The 22915-nt window shown below is 33.7% G+C and overlaps 1 protein-coding gene across 6 annotated transcripts; it reads left to right on the forward strand.

The window, feature by feature from the left end:
- Positions 1-1176: 1176 nt before the first annotated feature.
- Positions 1177-22135, forward strand: PKL (chromatin remodeling factor CHD3 (PICKLE)). Of its 6 annotated transcripts, none has more exons than XM_068627524.1 (32): positions 1177-1332; positions 1433-1504; positions 2716-2885; positions 4007-4144; positions 4239-4393; positions 4684-4845; positions 5415-5662; positions 5752-5847; positions 6450-6586; positions 6660-6872; positions 6978-7085; positions 8456-8506; positions 8610-8709; positions 9453-9595; positions 9721-9824; positions 10045-10183; positions 10283-10452; positions 11544-11610; positions 11690-11812; positions 13161-13270; positions 13352-13433; positions 14005-14193; positions 16895-17051; positions 17140-17245; positions 17330-17404; positions 18077-18138; positions 18243-18319; positions 19259-19389; positions 19619-19991; positions 20697-20802; positions 21192-21262; positions 21379-22135. In XM_068627524.1, the coding sequence occupies exons 3-32, from the start codon at positions 2739-2741 to the stop codon at positions 21799-21801; spliced, it is 4263 nt and encodes a 1420-aa protein (XP_068483625.1). In that variant the 5' UTR covers positions 1177-1332; positions 1433-1504; positions 2716-2738; the 3' UTR covers positions 21802-22135. The 6 variants fall into 6 exon arrangements, with proteins under 6 accessions (XP_068483625.1, XP_068483627.1, XP_068483626.1 ...); XM_068627526.1 differs by having other exon boundaries at positions 17143-17245; XM_068627525.1 differs by having other exon boundaries at positions 1195-1332; positions 5415-5659.
- Positions 22136-22915: the final 780 nt, after the last annotated feature.

Raw genomic sequence — 22915 nt, forward strand, 5'->3', positions numbered from 1 at the left:
AGACTGTGTTGGAAATAAAATAAAAATAAAACTAACATATGGATAAGTAAATAAAATAAACCAAATATAAAAACAAATATACATATTAACAGATGTAAGCCTTATTCTAGTGACATTAACATAGAAAGTTATCACGAGACTATAACGATAAGTGTTGGAAATAAAATAAAAATAAAACTAACATATGGATAAGTAAATAAAATAAACCAAATATAAAAACAAATATACATATTAACAGATGTAAGCCTTATTCTAGTGACATTAACATAGAAAGTTAACATTTTTTTTGCTCAGCATAGAAAGTTAACACTAGCACCGCACAACAACCATGCATCGATTTTTGAATTTGTTCTTTACAATCCTTTTTAATATATTTTTGACAAGAGTGTTCAAATTGAGATAAAACTATTTTAAATTGACAAAATGATCCAACAAAACCGAAAAATGATTAAATTGGGAATAACAACATCGAAAACGTCTACTTTTGTTGTTATTTGGTTCACTTTTGTTGTTGTTAAAATAAAAACAATTTGCATACCATACTTGTATATATTTACTTAAATAATGTTGTTTGATAGTACTTTAAGATTTTAAAGGTCATAAAATGTGATTTATAAGATTTTTTTAAGTGATTTGCAATATGTTATATATTTATCGATATGAAGTTTGTGAAAACAAAAAATATAAATCTGTTAAAGATTATTTCAGAACTTTGACTAAATAGTTAAAAAAAATATAAGTATAAAACAAAAACATTCAATCTATAAAAAAACACCGTGAACTCACATATATTTGATGTATTCTTAATTAGTAAAAATAATTTAATGAATATGTTATAACTTTAAAGAAACAACTTAGAAAGATCGAATGTTTTTTTTTGTCCAAAAGCTCAATTTTCTATATATTTAAAGGCGTTTAATTTTGTGCATTATATTGTAATTTTTTATATTTTTAAATGGATTATTATAAACTAAACAAATTTACCACATACTAATATGTGGTAAAATGATAGAGTAAAAAGTATTTTATTGTATTATATTTTACATATTTTTATTAGAATCCCGTGATCAAATTCTCACAGGGCCAGAAATGACAAAAATAAAACCTAGGTGCAAGTATTGTAATTTTGTAGTGTTAAATATCATTGCTTAATTTCGATTTTTTTTAATTTATTTCAGGAAAGAATTTGCAAGTGTGCTTTCGTCTACCAACTTTTTTTAATATATCTTATGATATTAATTACCCCCAAAATTTCAGGGCTTGTTTAGTTGTTTTTCCAAATTTTCGATATAAACAGGTTCCGCCTGGCTGTTAAATCTCGTCACTGTCCTGGTGAGTCTACCATTCCTGTTTATCCCTTCACCGCCTCTTTTTTATTTTTATTTATTTTCATTTATTCACTTTCGTTTTTTCTCTTCTCTTCTTTTCTTAGTTCTCAGGTTTCGGTTCCCGCGAAATTCCGAAACTCCTTTTTCCAGATCGCCGGAAAATATCGCAATCCACGGTACTTCTACCTCTCAATTTTCATTTCACACTTCACTTCGGTCACTGTTAGCTTCCAAATTCACCGATTATCACGTAAATCCAGCTCATAACCATATCCGGAAATGGTGGACCGGTTTTCACCAATCTAGGGTTTCAGTTTTGCTTTCGTAAATTGAAAATGTTCGCAGGCGATACCTTGCATGTTGCTACGAATTAACTATATCGTGCCGTTTCTTCTTCTTTACTTTGTTCGTTTCAGTGGCGGACTGTGTCCGGAATTTTGCGCACATTTTTAGTACGATGTTTTCTTGTTTGTACAGTTTTTAAGTTGTATTTGCAATGTTCTGTGCTGTTTTTGGTTTAAAGAAACTTCGTATGTAGACTCACTACGTCGGGGAGTGTCTTGAACTAGTTGCTAATTTAGGTATGGGAGTGATGAATTAATGACATGTTTACTTTCTTCATTTCAACAGATATTGCAAATGGTTTTTTCATACTGTTTTCCTCTAAATTCATTCAGTGCCTTCAGACAACTTTTTGAGAGCAATTGAACCATAATCGTGTTCGTAAGGAACATAAATAGTTACGGAAATCTATTTGTAGGTATTGTAAAAGCACGTGTACTTTTTTTTTTCAATGAAAGTTTTTTTTACTTAATATGTACCAAATCGTAAGCTTTGATGAACAATGTGTCGGAGTTGATGTTTCAACTGTTGAAACAAGAACCAACCTAAGTCCCTCTCTTTCCTTTCGTGGGTTTTGGAGCTTTCTGGGACTACTCGTGCAAAATAATTTGTTCATCTTATATTTTCAAGCAACAACTTTGTTGGCATTATCTGGGTAAATCATTCTTTTGGTAAGAAAATATATTAAAGGATAATATGTTTATCCTTCAATTTGAGGCTTAGGGGATTTTGATCCCTTTGGTTCTTGATTATAAACCTATTTTTCGATTACAACCCAATAAGTAATAGGTACTTGAACATGCACTTGGAAACCCCCTATTTGCCAATCGAAATGTTGTTCTACTTCCACAAAGATATATTGTTTAATCTTTTCAATGTGTTGATAGAGCATAATAAAACATTCATGTTGTCCCGTCCTCTAAAAATACAAGAACTTGAAGAAAAGGAATTATTTTTATTCATACATCTCATTTCCCCTTTGATTTGTCTACTTTCATCTTTTGTTTGGAATATACTCATAATTCTTTCTTTTTGTTTTCTTCAGGATTTCTATCATTTTGGCAGAACATGAGTAGTTTGGTGGAGAGGCTTCGTGTTAGATCAGATCGCAGGCCAATTTATAATCTTGATGAGTCAGATGACGATGCTGATTTTTTGCCAAGAAAACCCGGGACAACAGAGGAAAAGTTAGAGAGAATAGTGAGAAGTGATGCGGTATTTTACTTCCTTTTTGCTTTAATGATTTTCATTTGAGCTAGTTTTGTATATTGTTCACTGCACTGCTCAATGCTTTGGGTGATGACTGATAGGCAATATTTTACTGCAACAAAAGAAACTCATATACTTGTCTGTTACTGTGTATTAGAATTTCGAGTCTAATTTGAGAAGTTGTTGATAATTTTAAAATGTTCAGTTTACAATTCTTCTAAGGCTGTGTAGGGTGTCACCAAGAGATCCAAAGAATGACCAGTAGTTATTATTAGTACTTTTTCTATAATTCTGACCATTTTACCAGCTAAATCCCAGTCAGCAAGCTAGATGGTAGGCTTTTTATTTTCTTTCCAGTTATTAATAAGGTGCTAAAGGCACAACTTACTTGAACTAGAGGTGTGGAACGATAGATAAATGTATAGGCTTTTCCTTTTCTGTAGTATTGTACCTGCCCCCCAAGGTCTGTCTATTTAAAAAGACAATCTTCCTCTTGTAGCTGACTTAACAGAATAATAATTCAGTTACAATTTTTCTCTACCAAACTGAACTCTATCACGAGTCTTGGAGGCGTTTGCTTCATTGAAGGGGCAGCACCTCAACCAGCAAAAAGGTTCAGATCCCTTTTAATTTGTTGCCTCAGAATGTTAGAGATGCTGGTGACTACACTAATATAGCTTATTTTGCAACATAGATTTAACCCATTCTGAGAAATAACAGGGAGTTGTCTTCTTAGCTTTGTAAAGATCTGATTATGACTATTTAAGAATTAAGACTTCTCTTTGTTGGATATTAAAGGAGATTTGCTACCCTACCCTTGCTTGATACTTTTTGTTGTTTCTTTTCCTGTTTGCCAGTCTCTTCTCTTGTAGTTTTCTTTTTCTATTATCTAACAAAGTGCTGCTATTCAGTGACAAAATAATGAAGGTTTTATGTTATTATACATTAAGAATGAATGCTATAATTCATGTTAGTAATACCAGTTGACGTCTATCTGTAAATATTGTGTATTTAACATTTGTATATAGTTTGCTTGATTGCAGATTTGGGTATATTGTTTTACACTAATGAATGTTTTGCACGCATTATTTTCTCCCCTGTTTTTATTTTTCACATATTCTCAACAGAAAGAGGATTTATGTCAAGCCTGTGGTGAAAATCAAAATCTTGTGAGTTGTGAAACCTGCACATATGCTTACCATCCTAGGTGTTTACTTCCACCCCTTAAAGGCCCCCTTCCAGACAATTGGAGGTGCCCTGAATGTGTAAGTGTTTGTATTTGGTAACAGTTGTAATAGATTTCTTCTTTACTGATAGACAATACATATCTATGTGGGGGTGTGTGTATATATTTTGCAGGTTAGCCCACTTAATGATATTGACAAGATATTAGACTGTGAGATGCGACCTACTACAGCTGCTGACAATGATGCCACAAAATTAGGGTCAAAACAAATTTTTGTCAAACAATACCTTGTTAAGTGGAAGGGCCTATCATATTTGCATTGCACATGGTAAATCTGTAGGAACTTATCCTTTACTGTGTTACACCTTTCCATATGTCTAGTAAACCTTCTGCTTACTTATTATTTTGTGTTATGTGTTGACTTCAAATTTTTTATTTTCTGTATTGTTATGCAAGTTATTTTGCTTTTGAAGCCTCCTTTTAAGATTTTGTTTTCTTTCTATCATTTTCTTTATTTTGTGTATTTTCCCTTTACCTGCTACATATATATATATGTATATATATATATGTATATATATATATATATATATATATATATTTTTTTTTTTTTCTTTTTAGGGTGCCGGAGAAAGAGTTTTTGAAGGCATTTAAGACTCATCCTCGTCTAAAGACAAAGGTGAACAACTTCCATCAGAAAATGGCATCTGTCAATACTTCTGATGATGACTTTGTTGCCATTCGACCAGAATGGACTACAGTTGACCGAGTACTTTCTTGCAGGTATTTTAGGTGACAGTTAGAAAGTTTTACAGGAATTCAAATGATGTTAGTGTGTTGCCTGACTTATGTGAGGGGAGATTCAAATTGTCATTCTTGACTTTGGCTGTGTGTATGACGTGTATGTGTCTTTGTGTGTATGTCAGTTTTTAAAGTTAATATTTTGAAGCAGTAGTTTTGAACCTTCATTTTGCTCTTAGTGCTTCTTTAATTCTTCCCCTCTTATTAGTGATGAATCATACTGGATTCTATCCTAGTCAAGTAATGGAAAATAGTATAGTATCATCTGAAAGTAAATTTTTTTGGTATCTTTTTTGGAGGATATGTTCTATGTCTAATTGTATTCTTCTGCCTCCTCTTTTTCTTTTGCACTTCTCTTTCTATTTTACTGCCTCAGTCCCCAAAAAAATAAAAGGCATCATCATTTTTTTTGTAATAGATTATGACAGAATGATGACACTGCTATGTGCAACCTAGTGTGTTAATAGTTTCCTTAATCTTTACTCTATTTCTGCCTCTAGAAATGTTGATAATTGCATGTTTTCATTGACGTTGTTGTTTAAATGGTACAGGGGTGATGACGACGAGAGAGAATATCTTGTGAAGTGGAAGGAGCTTCCATATGACGAGTGCTATTGGGAGTTTGAATCAGATATTTCTGCATTTCAGCCTGAAATAGAAAGATTCAATAGATTTCGGTCTAGGTCCAGTAAATTTTCTTCCAGTAAACATAAACAGAGTGTTAAGGATGATACTGAATTGAAGAAACAGCAGAAGGAATTTCAACATTACGAACACAGCCCTGAGTTTCTCTCAGGTGGTATGTTATTTTAAGTTATTTATTCTTCTGGAATGTTTTTCTTAATTGGATGGTTTGGATTACCTGATTTCATTTTTACCTTAATGAAGGTACATTGCACCCATATCAGCTTGAAGGCTTGAACTTCTTACGATTCTCTTGGTCCAAGCAGACTCATGTTATACTTGCTGATGAAATGGGGCTTGGTATGTAGTCTCTTTTTCTTTTTCTCTGTCTATTTTTTCCCATTCTTAAGTTTTGGTTATTAAAATGTTTAGGGGAGGGGATTTTACACCATTCCTGAAGGAAGGGCATGCTACAAGCCTCAATGAGTTTAGGCACATGCCTCAGCGGCAAAATCAAGTTTGGAAGGTGTACATGTGCAGGAATAAAAAATAAGATAGAGTGAGTTGGTTAAGAGATATGCTGGGGATGATAGAGAGTGGGTTAGAAATACCTTGTACGAGTAGGATGATTCAAGAGCAGAGAGGACATTGACATTAAAAGAATTTTGGAGAATAGATGAGTGGTCTGGTTGTAGCAGGGCTAACCCTTGGAGTACAGATTTTTTTTCCAGTTACTGTTGTTAAAAGTGTTTTCTCATTCCATTCTATGCTTTGGGTTCATAACAATGAGCGTTTTTACTCGTGCGTAATAGCTGAACCTTTCAATCATAGTGCATTGATCAACCAACCCTGTTGGATTTATCCCTTCTTTTACTGTTTGTGGTTACTCCCTATGACCTTGATTTTTGAATTTCTGGACAAGTATATTATTGCACCATGATAGCCGAGTTTTTCACCTGCAGGTAAAACCATACAAAGTATTGCTTTCCTGGCATCTCTTTTTGAAGAGAGTGTCTTCCCACATCTGGTGGTTGCTCCACTTTCAACTCTGCGGAATTGGGAACGTGAATTCGCAACATGGGCACCTCATATGAATGTGGTATGTATACCGGGATTTTCTCTGCAATATGTGATTTAGGTAGTTACTCAATTAATTATGTTTGTTTGTGCAGCTAATGTATGTTGGATCTGCCCAAGCTCGTAGTGTAATAAGAGAGTATGAATTTTACTTCCCAAAGAAACAGAAGAAGATCAAGAAAAAGAAATCTGGTCAGCTAATTAGTGAAAACAAGCAAGAGAGGATTAAGTTTGATGTTCTTTTGACATCGTATGAGATGATAAACTTTGACACAACATCACTAAAACCTATAAAATGGGAGTGCATGGTATGATTCTATTTGCCATTTTATTACTGATGCCTCTATTACTTACTCTTCTCATTTCTAGTTTCTTCGTAATACTGGTAACCTGATATATATATGTGGATGCAGATAGTTGATGAAGGTCACCGTCTAAAAAATAAGGATTCAAAATTATTTTCCTCACTGAAGCAATATTCTAGCAGGCATCGTGTTCTCTTGACAGGAACTCCTCTTCAGGTTCATTGTAATTTTCATTGTGGTTTATTGTGGGATGATGCCCTAATTCTCCATTATTGATTATTTGAATCATGTTTTTTGTTTTGTTTTTTTTGTGTCTGCTGGCTGGATTTTGTTTGGAAAATTGTGTTGTGGTTTTTGACTAATACTAAGTTCCTTGTACTGTACTTGGGTTTTCAAATTGTTAGAGGATTGTTGAATTTCAAATTATGCATATATTCCCCTTAAAAGCATGTAAAATTAGGTTTTTAATATATCCAACTTGAGATTCCTATTTTAGCATCCATCAATCTGCCTAATATTTTTGTTTCCTTAACTTGGAAATTGTCTCTCCAATATATATGTGTTTGTATTGGCCAATGGTTATGACACAGTGCTTTTGAAGACATAATGTTGTTATATTGTACTATTACCATTGTAGTTACAATTGAAGGGATGCAATCATGCATCTCCACTTCGCACCCAAATTGTTTCAGGTTGTACTTGCCCATTTTTGAAAATATTGATTTTAGGCTCTATTTCTTTTTACAAGCTTGGAAAGTGAAAACAATTCCGTTTCATCATTCCCCCAAGTCAGAATTTAAAAATAACAACATATGGTTAGTCCCTAATCTTCACATTTGGATTTGCTCCAGCATCTTCCTCTACCCAGTGTCGTGTCTCCTCCCACAGTGCTAGCTTGGCCTAGAGGTTGTGGTTCCCTTTTCTCTATTAAGTATTCTACTAGTAGGTTGTGCTCATAGCGTTGTCCCTCTCATGTCCTCTACTGTTTTTTGTTGTTTAGTATGTTTTCATGTTGTTTTAATTATTGATTACATCTTACTATTTATAATGAGATTTGATGTATGATTTAGAAACAGATATTCTGATTTGTTGTTTGAATCTTGATTTGATAACCTTGAATAGTTAATATAATGTGGATAAATTGGCAAATGGCAAAGAGTAAGTCTATGTGGAGGTGCAGCTGTGTACTCTCAAGAGATTGACCTTTCGCACCTTAAGGGGCATATTGCATCACACCTTCGTTTATTTGTCAACAGTTAAATAAGTTAACTGAAAAGTATATTCTACCACTAATAAGAACTCAACTTCTTTGAAGATTTGCCATTTTTTGAAAGAATACCTAAAGTCAGATTATAATGCCTATGCCTTTTACGGGGCTTAACTAAGTTTATATATTGTATCTCCATTCACAGCAACAGTCTTACAATCTTTTTTAATAAATTAGTTTCTGTTTTGTTTCTGGGTTGTGAACTCTACTTGTCGGGTATGTTTTTTTACCTTTTAATGCATGTTATTGATTTGAAGTGTGGTTGCATATCTGTTGGAAGTTTAAATGTACCAATGACACTTTGTCTGATGCCTCTCAGAACAACTTGGACGAGCTTTTTATGCTTATGCATTTCCTTGATGCTGGGAAGGTTAGTATGAGGAATGCTCTATAAGATAAACCGTGATTTTAAGTTACTGATTTAGATGATGAAAGCTGAGTATCTTACGGACTTTAATTTTCAATGTTGGTAGTTTGGAAGTTTAGAGGAGTTCCAGGAAGAGTTTAGGGATATCAATCAAGAGGAGCAGATTTCAAGGCTTCATAAAATGTTGGCCCCACATCTCTTGCGAAGTATGCACTTTTTCTTATGCTAATTTTATGGTATTTTAACATGTTTCTTACTTGAAAACAATAAACAGTAAAATTCAAGTTTTGTGATACTTCGTTGCAATTTGTAAAATATACCAGATCTTTGGTGTCAAGAAGTTTTTCTTGTAAAGAACATCCTAAAATTTTGTTTAATATTCACTTCAGGAACATGTATTGCATCAAGATTATCAGTCAATATTAAGTAAATGACTTGATGTTTATCCTCCTTTCTCAATCTGCACTCTGAAGTAATCTTGTTCTTGTAGACTTTTGGTCTCTGCAATCATTCTGGAGTGAAGTGGTAGGGTACTTGTAGAAGTTGATCTTTTAATGCATATAGGATGTTTATGTATCTCTCAACCAGAAGAAAAGTAACTGACTGTTGTTACAGTAATAGCAGTTGTTGGAATGATACATATTGGAATTGGTCCCTTAATATCTTGAATTTTCTTGTAGTCAGGGATTGACGTTTAATCGCTGAATGATATTAATATTGTTTGGTCTAATGCTAGGCCTCTAAATTGAAGTGCAGAGGGGTACCGTAGAATCTGATAAATTTGATGTGGTGGTTTTAATTTTTGTATTAATGGAAATTTCAAGAGAGCTCTCAAACCTGGTTATATATTGTTCTGTTGTTGTCACGTAAATAAACTAAGTTGGTGATAAGTTGTTTATGGAAATGTGGATTGGCATGTTCTAAATTCAAATTTTTGATGTCCCTGCAGGAGTGAAGAAAGATGTCATGAAGGAACTACCTCCTAAAAAGGAACTTATTCTACGTGTTGAGTTGAGCAGCAAACAGAAAGAATATTATAAGGCAATTTTAACCCGCAATTATCAGATATTAACTCGTCGTGGTGGGGCTCAGGCAAGATTGATGCTTTGATGAACTAACTATTTTGTTTATTACTAATCTTAGCTTCATAAGTAAATAGACAATGCATCTTAATGGTATTGGTGTTTGTGTTTTATATCTGTATGTTTTTGAATCAGATTTCTCTTATCAATGTTGTTATGGAATTGAGGAAGCTCTGTTGTCATCCTTACATGTTAGAAGGAGTGGAACCAGATATTGATGACGCAAAAGAAGCATATAAGTAAGCTTCAATGTCATTATTTTAGACTGTTACTATGGCTGTTGATTGGAAATACTGGGGCTAAATCTTGTTTCTTTACTGAAACTAGTAGCTTTTGCTTGCTGTAACTTGTAACTAAAGTGAAATTAGGTTATCATGCTGGAAGGCATTATTTTTGTAGTGTGTACTATACTTGGATTTAATGTTCCTATTCATTTTCCTTTTCATTTCCATTTGACAGACAACTATTGGAATCGTCAGGGAAGCTGCAATTGCTGGACAAGATGATGGTCAAACTTAAAGAGCAAGGACACAGAGTCCTTATATATTCTCAATTTCAGCACATGCTGGACTTGCTTGAAGATTACTGTACTTACAAGGTATTAAGAGGTTATTGTCTAATCAACATAATTGTTTCTGAAGTTGATTGCTTTCAGTATAATATTCAGCTTGTTTTCCTTTCCTTGAAAAAAAACTAGAATTGGCAGTATGAAAGGATTGATGGCAAAGTTGGTGGAGCTGAAAGACAAGTTCGGATAGATCGATTTAATGCCAAAAATTCTTCAAGATTTTGCTTTCTTCTTTCTACTAGAGCTGGGGGACTCGGGATAAACCTTGCAACTGCTGACACGGTTGTTATATATGATAGGTGAACCTTTAAAATCCTGTGATTCTTTTTTGTTTTTCTTTAAATTACTGTCTGAAGGTTTTTCTATTTTTTGGTTAAAACATAAATTATGTCTTCTCTTTTCAAAATTACTACTCCTATCTTCATTAGATTTGCTTTTTCTACTGGCAAAAATAAATGAAAATAGCTGTATTGGTGGCTGGCCATTCATTCTTTTATTTCTTCCATTTTTTTGTTGTTTGTCTTTATTCATTGTTTTGGGAATGACACTTCTATTGGTTATACACGTGAGTTGTGACAGAGTTATCTTAATTTCTACTTTTTAAATCATACTTGAGTATGAAAAGGTTGAACTGCTTTGGATTTGTTAGCTTGTAAGCATGGTGAATTCATATATGGTTATTAGAAAGTTAGCTGGCATTTGAGACAGCAACCTATTGTGTTGTGTTGCTTTTCTATATTTGACATATAATGTTGGTTGGGTTTCCTTTAATTTCTTATTGAATATTTTTTAGTGTTTTTTGGAAAGATGCCATCAAATGCTTGTTCTAGTAATTCTTTTAGAAACTATCTAAATAGAGCTGGTGGCTATTTTATGACCTATTTGTGTTTATGTATTTTTTTTTTATGTGCTTTTTAATTAAATGATATATTTAAAACTCTACAATGATTACAAATTATTAAAACACATAAAAAAAAGCCCAAAATCAATAGCTTCTGAAGACAAGCTTTATAAAACTACATCATGTATGTATAATCACTTTTTTTTATTCTTAAACAACATTCCCTAATTTAAATAAATATGCACTAGTTCAAGCACATATGCTAGTATTTTCTAGATTAATTCATGGGCGCCTCCAAAATGCTTGGAGAAAATGTTCTGCACAATCAGTATACTCATTTGCCCGCTTCTGAATAATGGATCTTTACAATAGTTTGGGGAATGCTCTGCGACATCTGGGCTGAAGTTAAACAACAGGGGATCCTCACCATAGTCTTTTTTTGTTGTTGTGTGCGGGCAATCCATATGATGCTTAAAGATTAATCTTCTATTTTGGTGTAATTTAATCCAAATTTTCTTTTAACTCATTGATTGAAACATTATTCTGTAGTGATTGGAATCCTCATGCTGATTTACAAGCTATGGCTAGAGCTCACAGACTCGGACAAACTAACAAGGTTTGAGGTTTTTTCATTGCATATAGTGTTTTGATTATTTTTGTTGCTTTTAAATGTTATAATGGTTTTGGCTTTGTAGGTGTTAATTTATAGGCTTATAACACGAGGAACTATTGAAGAAAGGATGATGCAGATGACTAAGAAGAAAATGGTGTTAGAACATCTAGTTGTGGGGAGGCTAAAGGCTCAAAATATCAACCAGGTAACTAATTACTTGTAAAGACTTGTGTTTTAAAAGCTGATAACAGTTAGCAGTTTCGTTATTAAGGCATCTTGAATCATGTTGGTTAGTTGCCTTTTGCTTTTCTTTTCTGTTTTATTATTGCTATGAATTGCAGGCAACAGGTGGAAAATGGATATGGACTAATAGTTGAGCATTGGAGACCGAAATATCAATTTTTTCCTATTCATGCATGCTAATTTGTTGTCATTATTCGTAGTCACTGTCACTTATTTTATTTATTTTACCTTCCGGTCACAATATGACTAACTTTTTTGTATACTTGTATGCAGTTGTACTGGAATATACACATAAAATCATTTTATTCTAACTGAATAAAGTAAGTTAGGAGATAGGAATTCTGAAATTATAGAAAATAGGGGGGCTAAGCTCCTTAGCAGAGATAAAGACTGAAATGCGGAAATAAAAGGAAAATAGACACGAGAATTCCACATAAACACATAATAGTTTACTACCATACCTCCCTCCTCTCATAACCAATTACCTGCTCTTCCCACATTCCTTGCCACACTTGCAAGATTTTTACAGCCCTTTACTATCCAAATCTCCCTTCTTCTCCTTACGTCATATTGTGCTCAAGGTGAATTAGGTCCTTGACACCCTATTTTTTTTTCAAGGTGTGGATTTGTGAATCATCGACTCTTCAAACCCGAAGCTCTAAAAGCTATTATGCGAGTGGTTGTGTTAATGCCCTATATAGATTTTTTCAGGCTTGTTGGTTCGTGGCAATTTTTCTTGATCGAGGTTCCTATGGGGGACAAAACCTGTAATATGCAGTGTGGCTGTTGATTTAGGACCTAGATAAGTATTCCTGTTGGAAAGGAGAAGTACTAGAAGTGGATAAGGCATGTATTCCTAAAAAAGATGATAACATTAACAAAGTAAAGTACTCTATTCTCTGTGCATACCCGAAGTTAATTCCTTTAGATATCAGGTATTATACTTGTTTGAGTGCACTAAAATCCTCAATAAAAAAGCTTTAGACTACAAAGTTCATATATTTAAAATTGAAATTAATACATAAGCTTTGTACATGGTCCAATATTGATCTCTATTTGTATCCCCATTTTCTTTTGTAAAATTACTGATTATGTACAACTTGCAAATCTGTATTTGTTTGTGAATACTGATTGAGTTCAGGATAAATATATGACATTTTGTTCAAGATTGAATATTTCTAAAATTTTAAGGTCTAACATGCATTAGGAGTTTAAGCATTGAATGAAACAACAAATTGAATATTTGATCCATATCGAGTTGAACATGTTAAGGGATTTGATGGTACCTTTTGACTATCAATTGTGTGTAGGAAGAGTTGGATGACATCATAAGACATGGATCACAGGAGTTATTTGCAGATGAGAATGATGAAGCCGGAAAATCCCGCCAAATCCATTATGATGCTGCTGCTATTGATAGGTAAACAAGCATTTTTTTCCTCAAACGTGAAAATAGGAATATGCTTATGAAATTATTTCTTGTATATTTTCTTAACAACAGATTGCTGGATCGTGATCAAGTTGGACATGAAGAGGCTACTTTGGATGATGAGGAAGAAGATGGATTTCTGAAGGCCTTTAAGGTTGACTGTGTCATTATCTTTCACATGCATTTTTGTTCTCGAAATGTTTATCCAACTTTGATTTTTAAACTTTCGTTTGTAGTGAATTGAGAGATGCCCTTGGGTTCTGCTGTTATTTATCATTTTATAGTAACAAAAGTGTATGAAATTAGAGACTCCTATAAATCAATCAAAAGAATATTTGATTTGGCAACTAGAACGGAATTGGAAGATCCACTGCTGCCTCCTGACTTTTCATTATTATTTTTTTGAAAGGATTTTATGGCCTGACTTCAGAATTTGCAGCCATTGATTTGATTTTATTCTGCTGTTACATCTTACGTAAATTCAGAAGTACCAATCTTCCTAATGGTTTCTTAGAGTATGGGCTCCTTCTCTGAGATTTTGGTCAATTTTTGACCGAAGTGCTTGCAGTTCTTGATAGATGATGGGGCACTCTGCCTCCATTACATTTTCCTTTGATGTCAACATGAAAATTGCTACATGAAATTTATTTACCGTTTTTCTTTTCATTCAGTTTTTCTGTTTGGGTTCTGTGCTTTTGGTTGACTGAGTGGATTCCACAATGTAGGTTGCAAATTTTGAGTATGTTGATGAGGCTGAAGCTGCAGCAGAGGAGGCTGCCCAAAAAAGAGCATTGGAGAACCTAAACAATTCAGAAAGAACACATTTCTGGGAGGAGTTGTTAAGAGACAAGTATCAAGAGCATAAAGTTGAGGAGTTTAATGCATTGGGAAAAGGGAAGCGAAATCGGAAGCTGGTATCTAATTCTAATATTTATGGCATTCTTTTTAGTGTAAATTACACTCATTATGAAATGCGAGTATTGCATTATACTTATCTTTTGTTTAAAATATACACTACCTCTTTTAGACAGATTCAAGCATACAGCACTTAATTTTTATTTCTGTTGAAGTTCCCTTAGATTCTGTTAAAAGAAATGTTATTGCCAAAATACTATTTACATAACACATAAATAGAGTGCAATCTTCACCTTACAAGCCGATTTTGTGAGGTTGAGTTAGATATAAGCTTACTTACTAAGATGGTATCAGAGCTGCTTAGATCATATCTTAGTCAAGTTCATTGGAGTTGTGCCACTGCTATTGGGCTCCTGTTAGACCAACTATAAATATATAATCCTATGCCCGAGATGTTCATTCCTCGGTGTGAGATGTGTTGGAGATCCATATCGATCATGAGAAAGACCAGATTATAATATATAAATGGGATGCAATCCTCTCCCTAGAACCTGGTTTTGTGAGGTTGAGTTAGACATTGTTGGAACAACCCCTTTAGAAAGGGGTTGAAATAGAGTGCAATCTTCACCTTACAAGCCGATTTTCGCAACAGACTAGACTAGATTGTCTTGGACCGAACAAAGCAAACAACACAATAGAGATTTATACTGATTCACCCAAACACAAGGGGTGCATCTAGTTCTCCCTTAAGCAGACAATAGAGATTTATACTGGTTCACCCAAACACACTGACTATGTCCAGTTCCCCCTTGAGCAAACTACCTAAGAGGTTTTACTAATCAATTGATGATTACAAGAGTAAACCAACCCCTCCTGGTTCTCATGAGATGAGTGCACTAACGACTCCTGGTTATCCTTCTTAATGTCCCTTGAGATTAAGCTCACAAGGCAAACTTCACAAAGTGTAGAATTACAAGGTGTGCACACCCACAAAGAGCACTAAGATTTCAATAAGCTTGATAAGACTCATGTATTGCACTTGTGTGTTCTTTATCTTCTTGATCTCTTCATAAAGATTCTAAAAAGTGATGACTGTTTGAAGCTTTGTATATGTTAATCCTTGTTTCTGCTTGATGTTCGAATGAACTTCAATGTGTATCTTCAACATTATTAGCTTGGATGCTTGATTAAAGAAGTTTTGATTTGATTCTTCCATGCGCTCTAGCCTTTGTTCTGCTCAAGGAAACAATTCAAACATATTCTAATTGTGATAAAAACAGAATTGCATAAACATTCTTGTTCCTTATAGAACTATCTTTTAACTGTTCATCATAAAACAATCTTTAATTATAGATTTTATATTTGTTTGGAAGTAATTTTAAACTCTTAATATTTATCTTGAAATAATTTTATTGCTACAGCTTTTACTATGACTTAATCTAGATTAACATCTCTTGTGGTCTATTAGACTATCTATCATGATACTTGCTGTAGACACTACATGATCTACTGTATCCTTCAGCTGCCACAAAACACATGTTAGAATGTTGAGATAAAGTAAACTTTTTCAAACAAAATGCTTAGAGTATTTTGTTATTACCAAAACTTCATGTCTATAGGCATAAAACTGTCTAGGGGCTTAGGGTTTCAACTGGCATAAATCCACTTACTAAGAAAGATATGCAATTTTCTTCTTTAATAAATATAAATAAGCTATAATTTTCTATATTTTTATTTCTCTATAGAAAATTATGATCTTAACACAAGGAGAGGATAATGTAATACTGATATGTCAGGAGATAGAGTGCTATATAATCTTTCTTTTGTTAATCTGCAGTAGAAAGATTAATGGTGTTTTTTTTGTATTTATGGAGTTATTGTGAGATTTCATTTAATTGTGTCAAATGATGTTCTGTTTTCTCTCTAATGTAGCTTTCAATGTTCCTTTCAATGTTCCTTTCAATGTTATTAAATAACTCTTACTCCTTTTTTCGTTTTAGAAAACCATTTTAAGGGTTACTTCATACTTAAAATATATCCACCCAAACCAGGTTTTTCTTTATTTTTTTTCTTTTATTTGTTCCATTATTCTCTGCTTATTCTTCAACTGACCTTCATTTCTTCAGATGCTCCTCATATCGTTTTCTCTCTTATTCTCATTGTGGCTATTCTGTTCAATGTTCTTGTGCTCTTGTAATTTTAAATTTGTTTTTCTGTACTTTTTTTTATCAAAGCTACAATGTCTAGCTCCCAAAATATTTATGTTAGACTTGTGATGTTTTCTTGGATTTTAGTCAATGATTTTTTGTTTTTTTTTTTTAAATTTATTTATGCTGCTTTCATTCTGTTTTTTAGTTTTTATATATACTTTTATTATTCGTTTTAGTCTTCTGGTGGCTATCATGCCGTCTGCCATATTTAAATGGCGGCAGTTTTTCGTCTCAACACCATAGGCCGCCATCCATTATTGATAACCTTGGTTCATTTTTGTTTTCTTCTCAGTATATAACATGCTAATGATATTTATAACTAAGCATTAACATTTATTGATATTTGTCATGTATGTAGCTAACTTTACCAAGTGGAAAAAGCTGTTGTATATTGGCATCCTAGGTTCTTGACACTTAGCAGTTTGTTTTTGTTTTCTAGAGGGGGAAATTGCTAGTTGGTTAATTTTGTCTTTAAGTTTTCCTTTGAGTATCTTCTTTTAAGGTTGCTTTTGTTAAGGTAGTATCTATTATTCCCTGTTTGATTTCCCAGATGGTTTCCGTGGAGGAGGATGACCTTGCTGGTCTGGAAGATGTAAGCTCTGATGGTGAAGATGATAATTATGAAGCAGAGCTTACCGATGGCGATTCAAATTCCACTGGAACTGGAACTACTACTGCTAGAAGGCCTTACAAGAAAAAAGCTCGTAGTACGTGTCATTTTATAGGTTTTTATATTGATATGATGGGCCTGGATTATCTGTTTCTGATGTTAATATTTATTTAATTTATTAACAGCAGATAGCACAGAGCCACTTCCTCTGATGGAAGGTGAAGGAAAAGCATTCAGAGTCCTTGGTTTTAATCAAAATCAGAGGGCTGCATTTGTGCAAATTTTGATGAGGTTACTTTCTCGACATGTGGTCTTTATATGTTGACATGACATGAACATATCTATTGGTCATCTGACCCTCTCTGTGTATTGCAGGTTTGGGGTTGGTGATTTTGATTGGAAGGAGTTTACTTCCCGTATGAAACAGAAGACTTATGAAGAAATTAAAGAGTAACACTAATTTTCTTTGAAATAGTACCATATTTGGGATATTATAGACAATCATTAGTTTTAATTTTATGGTCACTTTCTTTTTCACTGGGCAAAAGAGGGGCAGATTTGATGTCACAGCTCTGCAGCTGTGCCAATGCATTCTTAACCATTTAGACACAAATTAGGTTGAGAATTGGAATGTGTTTAGTACTTATTAAGTTCAATCTTCTGACACGCCTATATATTAATGACAGCTTGTCTCTTCATTTGGGTACGGTGTGTGTGTGTGAGGACGTTGCATTGGTTTTCTTTCCTTTTTTCTTTCTTTTTTATTTTCATTGCAGTCTGTTACTTCCAAAACTTTTGGCCTATGACAAAGTATATAAATATTGTTAGAAGTTGTGAAAGAATGGTATTATTACCCCTTTGGGAAATCCTTCATGGTAATATATCCTTCAAGTTTACATTAATGGGAGGATGAACAACCTTTGCAGAAAAGCAGTATGTTGGTTGCCTTTTAGTGGTTGATGTGAGATTTTTCCCTTTTTTTCCTTTTCTTTGTGCCCTTCCATTTTAGATGTGGTAATTATTTATATATGGTATGCATATGATATGGATTTTTAACATTTATTAATAACCTGAAGTCTTTCTTTGTGAATGAATTGATATAAATATATATATTTATTTCAGTTATGGAACCCTTTTCTTGTCCCACATTGCTGAAGATATAACTGAATCATCTACATTCACAGGTCATAGATCTTAATCAATATTTCCCTCATTTGCTTTCTCCGTCCCCTTTTTCTTTTTTATAATCTTAGTATTTTCTAATATTTTTCCTTTAATTTTCCTGCAGATGGTGTACCAAAAGACGGACTACGAATCCAAGATGTACTTGTAAGGATTGCAGTTCTACTCTTGATAAGGGACAAGGTAAGTTTTGACCGAACTTTCTGTATTTGAACTTTCACTATTACTAGTGTTATCCCACTCCCCCGGTCTTTCTGGAACATGTAGGTTGGTAAGAGTTTTTAGAAACGCATTCTTGGTAAAAGAAATATTTCCAGTTTAGGGACAATTAACCACTCAATTTTATTGAAGGAGCAAAGAATGGTTAATGCATAATTAGCAGTTTGAGTAGTTATTGTTCCATACTAAATATATTTTTACCAAGATCTTTTTATTGTTTTTATTTTCAAATATGCTTCTGGTATCATCTCATGAGAAGCTGTTTATAAGTTCAACTACTACTCTAAAATTTTGGGATAGCATCTAGATGCATGCCCAGCTATTAAATACTGCCACTATTCTTTTCTGTATTTGCTCCGCTACCTTTGTGTGTAGTATTTTTGGAAATATATAATGAACATTAAACTTTACACTTCAATATTTGTGATTGTAATCAAATGACTATATAAAAAGGATTACTGTGAGTAAATAACTCCTTTTATCAGCTGTATTCTGTTAGTTTGTTACAGTTGTCATTGTTAGGTTACTTAGTCAGCTAGATGAGCTTCTGTAGTCTATATACTATTGTTTTTTTTATATAAAATAAAGATTAATCAATACAAAGTTTAGTATACTTTATAATTGAACCATGTGGTTCACCTATTTAAAAAATGACAATAGACTTTCATTTAGCAAAAATCTTAGTTTCTTTTATTTATAATAATGTGACACTTTGTTGTTTGTTGATTGTGATTGCATGAAAATCTAAGGCATTGGATCAGTTTTAAACTCATCTCTCTCTTTCAGGGTTCTGGCATTTTATTTTATTTATTGTTTTTGGGTGTGGTGGGGTTGAATGTGTTTTTGAACTTAAAATGCCCTCTAACTAATGTTCCTTTTTACTCTTGGGATGTGAAATTACAGGTGAAGTTTGCATCACAACATCCTCAAACTTCATTGTTTTCAGATGACATCCTATCACGATATCCAGGTTTGAAGGGTGCGAAGATATGGAAGGAGGATCATGATTTGGTTTTGTTGCGTTCCGTTTTGAAGTATGTATTTTAATAAAGCTATCTTCGAACTGTGTGACATTAGCCATTAAATATTTGTGGGTTTAGTTATGAAAAAAAAAATCATGTTCATTTTTCTATCTGCTATACTATGTTCTATGTTTGACTTGATTTGTGTGTGATAGCTTTTGGTATTTCGATGTTTTCTAGTTATAATGTGCATGGATTCTTTTTTATTGATGTATTTGTTAAACAATTCTTTCTATATAAGGCATGGGTATGGAAGGTGGCAAGCTATTGTTGATGACAAGGATCTGAAAATTCAGGAGGTCATTTGTCAGGAGTTGAATCTTCCCTTTATAAACTTACCAGTTCCAGGACAAGTTGGCTCTCAGGCACAAAATGGTACAAATTTGACAAATGCCGAAGTACCCAACAGTCAATCCAGGGAAAATGGTGGAAGTGATATACCAGCTGATGGTGCGCAAGGTTCTGGTGATGCCAGGAATCAAGCACAATTATATCAAGACTCCTCCATATTGTATCATTTTAGAGACATGCAGAGAAGACAGGTTGAGTTTATAAAAAAGAGGGTTCTTCTTTTGGAAAAAGGGCTTAATGCTGAGTACCAGAAAGAATACTTTGTAAGTGCAAAAAATTATCAAAAATTGATCATAGATGCATTGTTTTTTTTTATTAGAAGTTTCCTTAGGTGTTTCCAATCAAATGAACTAGTAGTTTGAGAGTGTTAGAATTTAGCTATATACCTAGGATAAGAGATGAAGCAAAACAAACATGGCAGTTTTTTTAATGGGCTATGGAAGATAATGAAAGAACTTGTTAGAAAATGCATGAGGGAGGAATGCCTTTCCGTACGTACCCAACTTTAGATACGTGGGGACTTATTTTCTTGGCATTACTGATCGTTGTTATGGTTGAAAAAGTTGGGAATATACATTCTTTATTAATGGTGACTGTTAGGGATCCTTGTTTATGTACTCTCCTTTTTGTATTTTTTTTTAAATTATTAATAACATATAATGGAAGACCATAATAAGGGGCCGTTGTCTCTATGATTAGCTCTAAGGCCAAAAGGTTACTGATATTTTCTTAAACATTTTAGGTTTCGTGCAATACTTACTACTGAAGTATCATCTCATTTTCCCATTCCTGTTATATCATATTCATTTTCATACTTGTTGGAACTTTTTGTTTACTTTGGTTTTCAATTATTGCCAATGGTACATCACACAGCATTACAAATCAATACAGAATGCATGATTGTATTTGAAAATGTTTTCTTGACTTGCTTGTGGGCTTACATTTTAACTCGTGAACATTATTTGCAGGGTGATCCAAAATCAAATGACGAACTTAAAAGTGAATCCAAGGCTCCTAAATTAAGGGAAAATGAATCCCAAATAATTGATCAACTACCGCAAGTAGAAACAATAGGTATGATTCTATTTTTGTTCATTGGATACATTTTGTCTAGATTAGACAAGCACTTACCTAGTTTACATCAGATCATGGAGAGAAAATCTTGCATACTCGAGTAGTTCTACTAAAATTGAAATGACATGAGGCACAGAAATGTGACGTGTTGTCAGATTAAACATTAAACAAATATGAATAATACCCTCAGAATATGAGTAGAATCTCTCCAGATGTTTTATCGATGTGGTCAGTATTTCTGTTATATTTTATTTTGTGATTTTTCCCCTTTCCTATTTTTTCCCCTTTGAAATGTTTTCCTACCATCTACGGAAGCTATCTGCATACCCAACTGAGAACGGGGAAAGAAAGACCCGAAGACTTACTTGTAGTGCTGCCATTTTCTGCAGCTTCAGAAGAAATTTCGGCTGTTTGTGATAGTGATCCCAATCGATTGGAGTTAGTTCGTCTTTACAATGAGGTAAAAGTACCATGACCTGCACTTTCCGAAGGATCACTTTCATTCAATTAAAGAGGTGGTGGACTATTTAGTATCCTACTCATTATCTGTATCAACAATATTTCCTGTGTTGGCAGATGTGCAAGGTAGTGGAGGAAAACCCCATGGATTTAGTTCAAACTTCTTTGGCAAGAAATCCAGCAGAGCTTCATGTAGGGAAGAATTTCCCACCACTAGAAACCATTTGCAAAGACATCAACAGAATTCTAACACCCACACAAGAACAATCTGCGGCAGATATTCCAAAGTCAAATTCAGACAACAAATCAGAGGCTATGTCGGACGGCGAGATTTTGGTCGCCAAATCACTTCCAAAACCTCAAGATGCTGGCAAACCTGAAGACTCAGCAAACAATGGGAGTAAAGACATGATAATAGAATCTGAACCTATAAAAGCAAGCTGCTCAAGCCTGGTAAAAGATAAGAATGAAATTCAGACTTTTCCGGATAAAGAGAAAAGTAATACAGAAATGGATGAAACTATGACTGATGCTCAGTAGAATGAAAACCCGGAGAAATCTGATGCTGGGGCATTGTAATGGATGGTAAAATGCAAAAGTAGAAAGATATCTATTGTACCGTGTAATCATAGTCAACGTTGTTTTAGCACATTAGAAATGAAGTAAATTACAAACAAAAGGCACTATAGCATATGGCGGTAGTGGTTAAATCCCTTGCTACTAACTCGGCTAGAAATTGTTCTTTTTCTACGTATTGCTGTTCTACGGGTTTATTTTTCAAGGAGGTGAAGAATATGACCAATTGTATACTACACGGCACGTTACCCTTCATTCTATTTAAGAGTGATCAGAGAACTGAGGAAATTTCCCTGAACCATTTTTAGTTCTTCTATTTATCAGTTAGCAATTTTTTTCTGACCACGTATTTCAGTATGGAAGAAGATTAACTGAGTCGAAAATAAATTTGACTAAGAAGAAGACTTTGCATGCGGATTCTACTGCGTTTGTATTTATGACGTATATTTCTGATGTCAAATGTTAAATTTTTCCGTCGAAGTCTTCGTCGAACTAAATATTAAAGACTATTCTCTTTCTTCCCCGATTTCACTACAGCTCTTCCTACTTGATCGTACATTTAGTTCTCGCTTTTTGGTTTTCGGAGTCAAAAGAAACAACGCATGAAGCGGAGCCTTCGATACATGAGTACCAAGAAAAAGTAGGCCCCAGATTGCTATGGTCTCGGGAGCTGTAGAAGATACCATGCAATGAAGAGGGTCTTCTGTGGTATTGGTAATAAAACATCTGTGCATGAGCTGGACCAAGATATCCCAAAAGGAAAGTGATAGAGAGCTCAACCACAGCTCCTTTAGTGTGGTTGATGTTGATGCCATTGTCTGCTAAAAGCTTCCCTATGTCACTTCTCAAAGAAGCCAGAGCTTTGTGGCTTCAGTTTTGAGTCCATGGATTTGGATGCAAAATTATCAGATTCTCTGGCCTAACTTTTATCCAACACACTTTGTTTCGCAGAACGGAAATTGGGATTGCTATTACTGCTCCAAATCTTTTAGTAACTAATAATTGCTTGTTTTATTTATGACTTTTTTTAATATCTTTGACTATTCACAAACCTAAATGCTGAACTTAATTCCATTGC

The sequence above is a fragment of the Phaseolus vulgaris genome, chromosome 9, assembly GCF_051622355.1.
Source record: "Phaseolus vulgaris cultivar YP4 chromosome 9, ASM5162235v1, whole genome shotgun sequence".
NCBI lineage: Eukaryota > Viridiplantae > Streptophyta > Magnoliopsida > Fabales > Fabaceae > Phaseolus > Phaseolus vulgaris.

Excerpts from the sequence above, each read along its gene's own strand:
- PKL (XM_068627524.1), top strand. The coding sequence starts at position 2,739 with ATGAGTAGTTTGGTGGAGAGGCTTCGTGTTAGATCAGATCGCAGGCCA. Across the intron at positions 10,184-10,282 it reads AAGATTACTGTACTTACAAG|AATTGGCAGTATGAAAGGAT; the intron begins GTATTAAGAGGT and ends AAAAAAAACTAG. Across the intron at positions 19,992-20,696 it reads AGTACCAGAAAGAATACTTT|GGTGATCCAAAATCAAATGA; the intron begins GTAAGTGCAAAA and ends CATTATTTGCAG.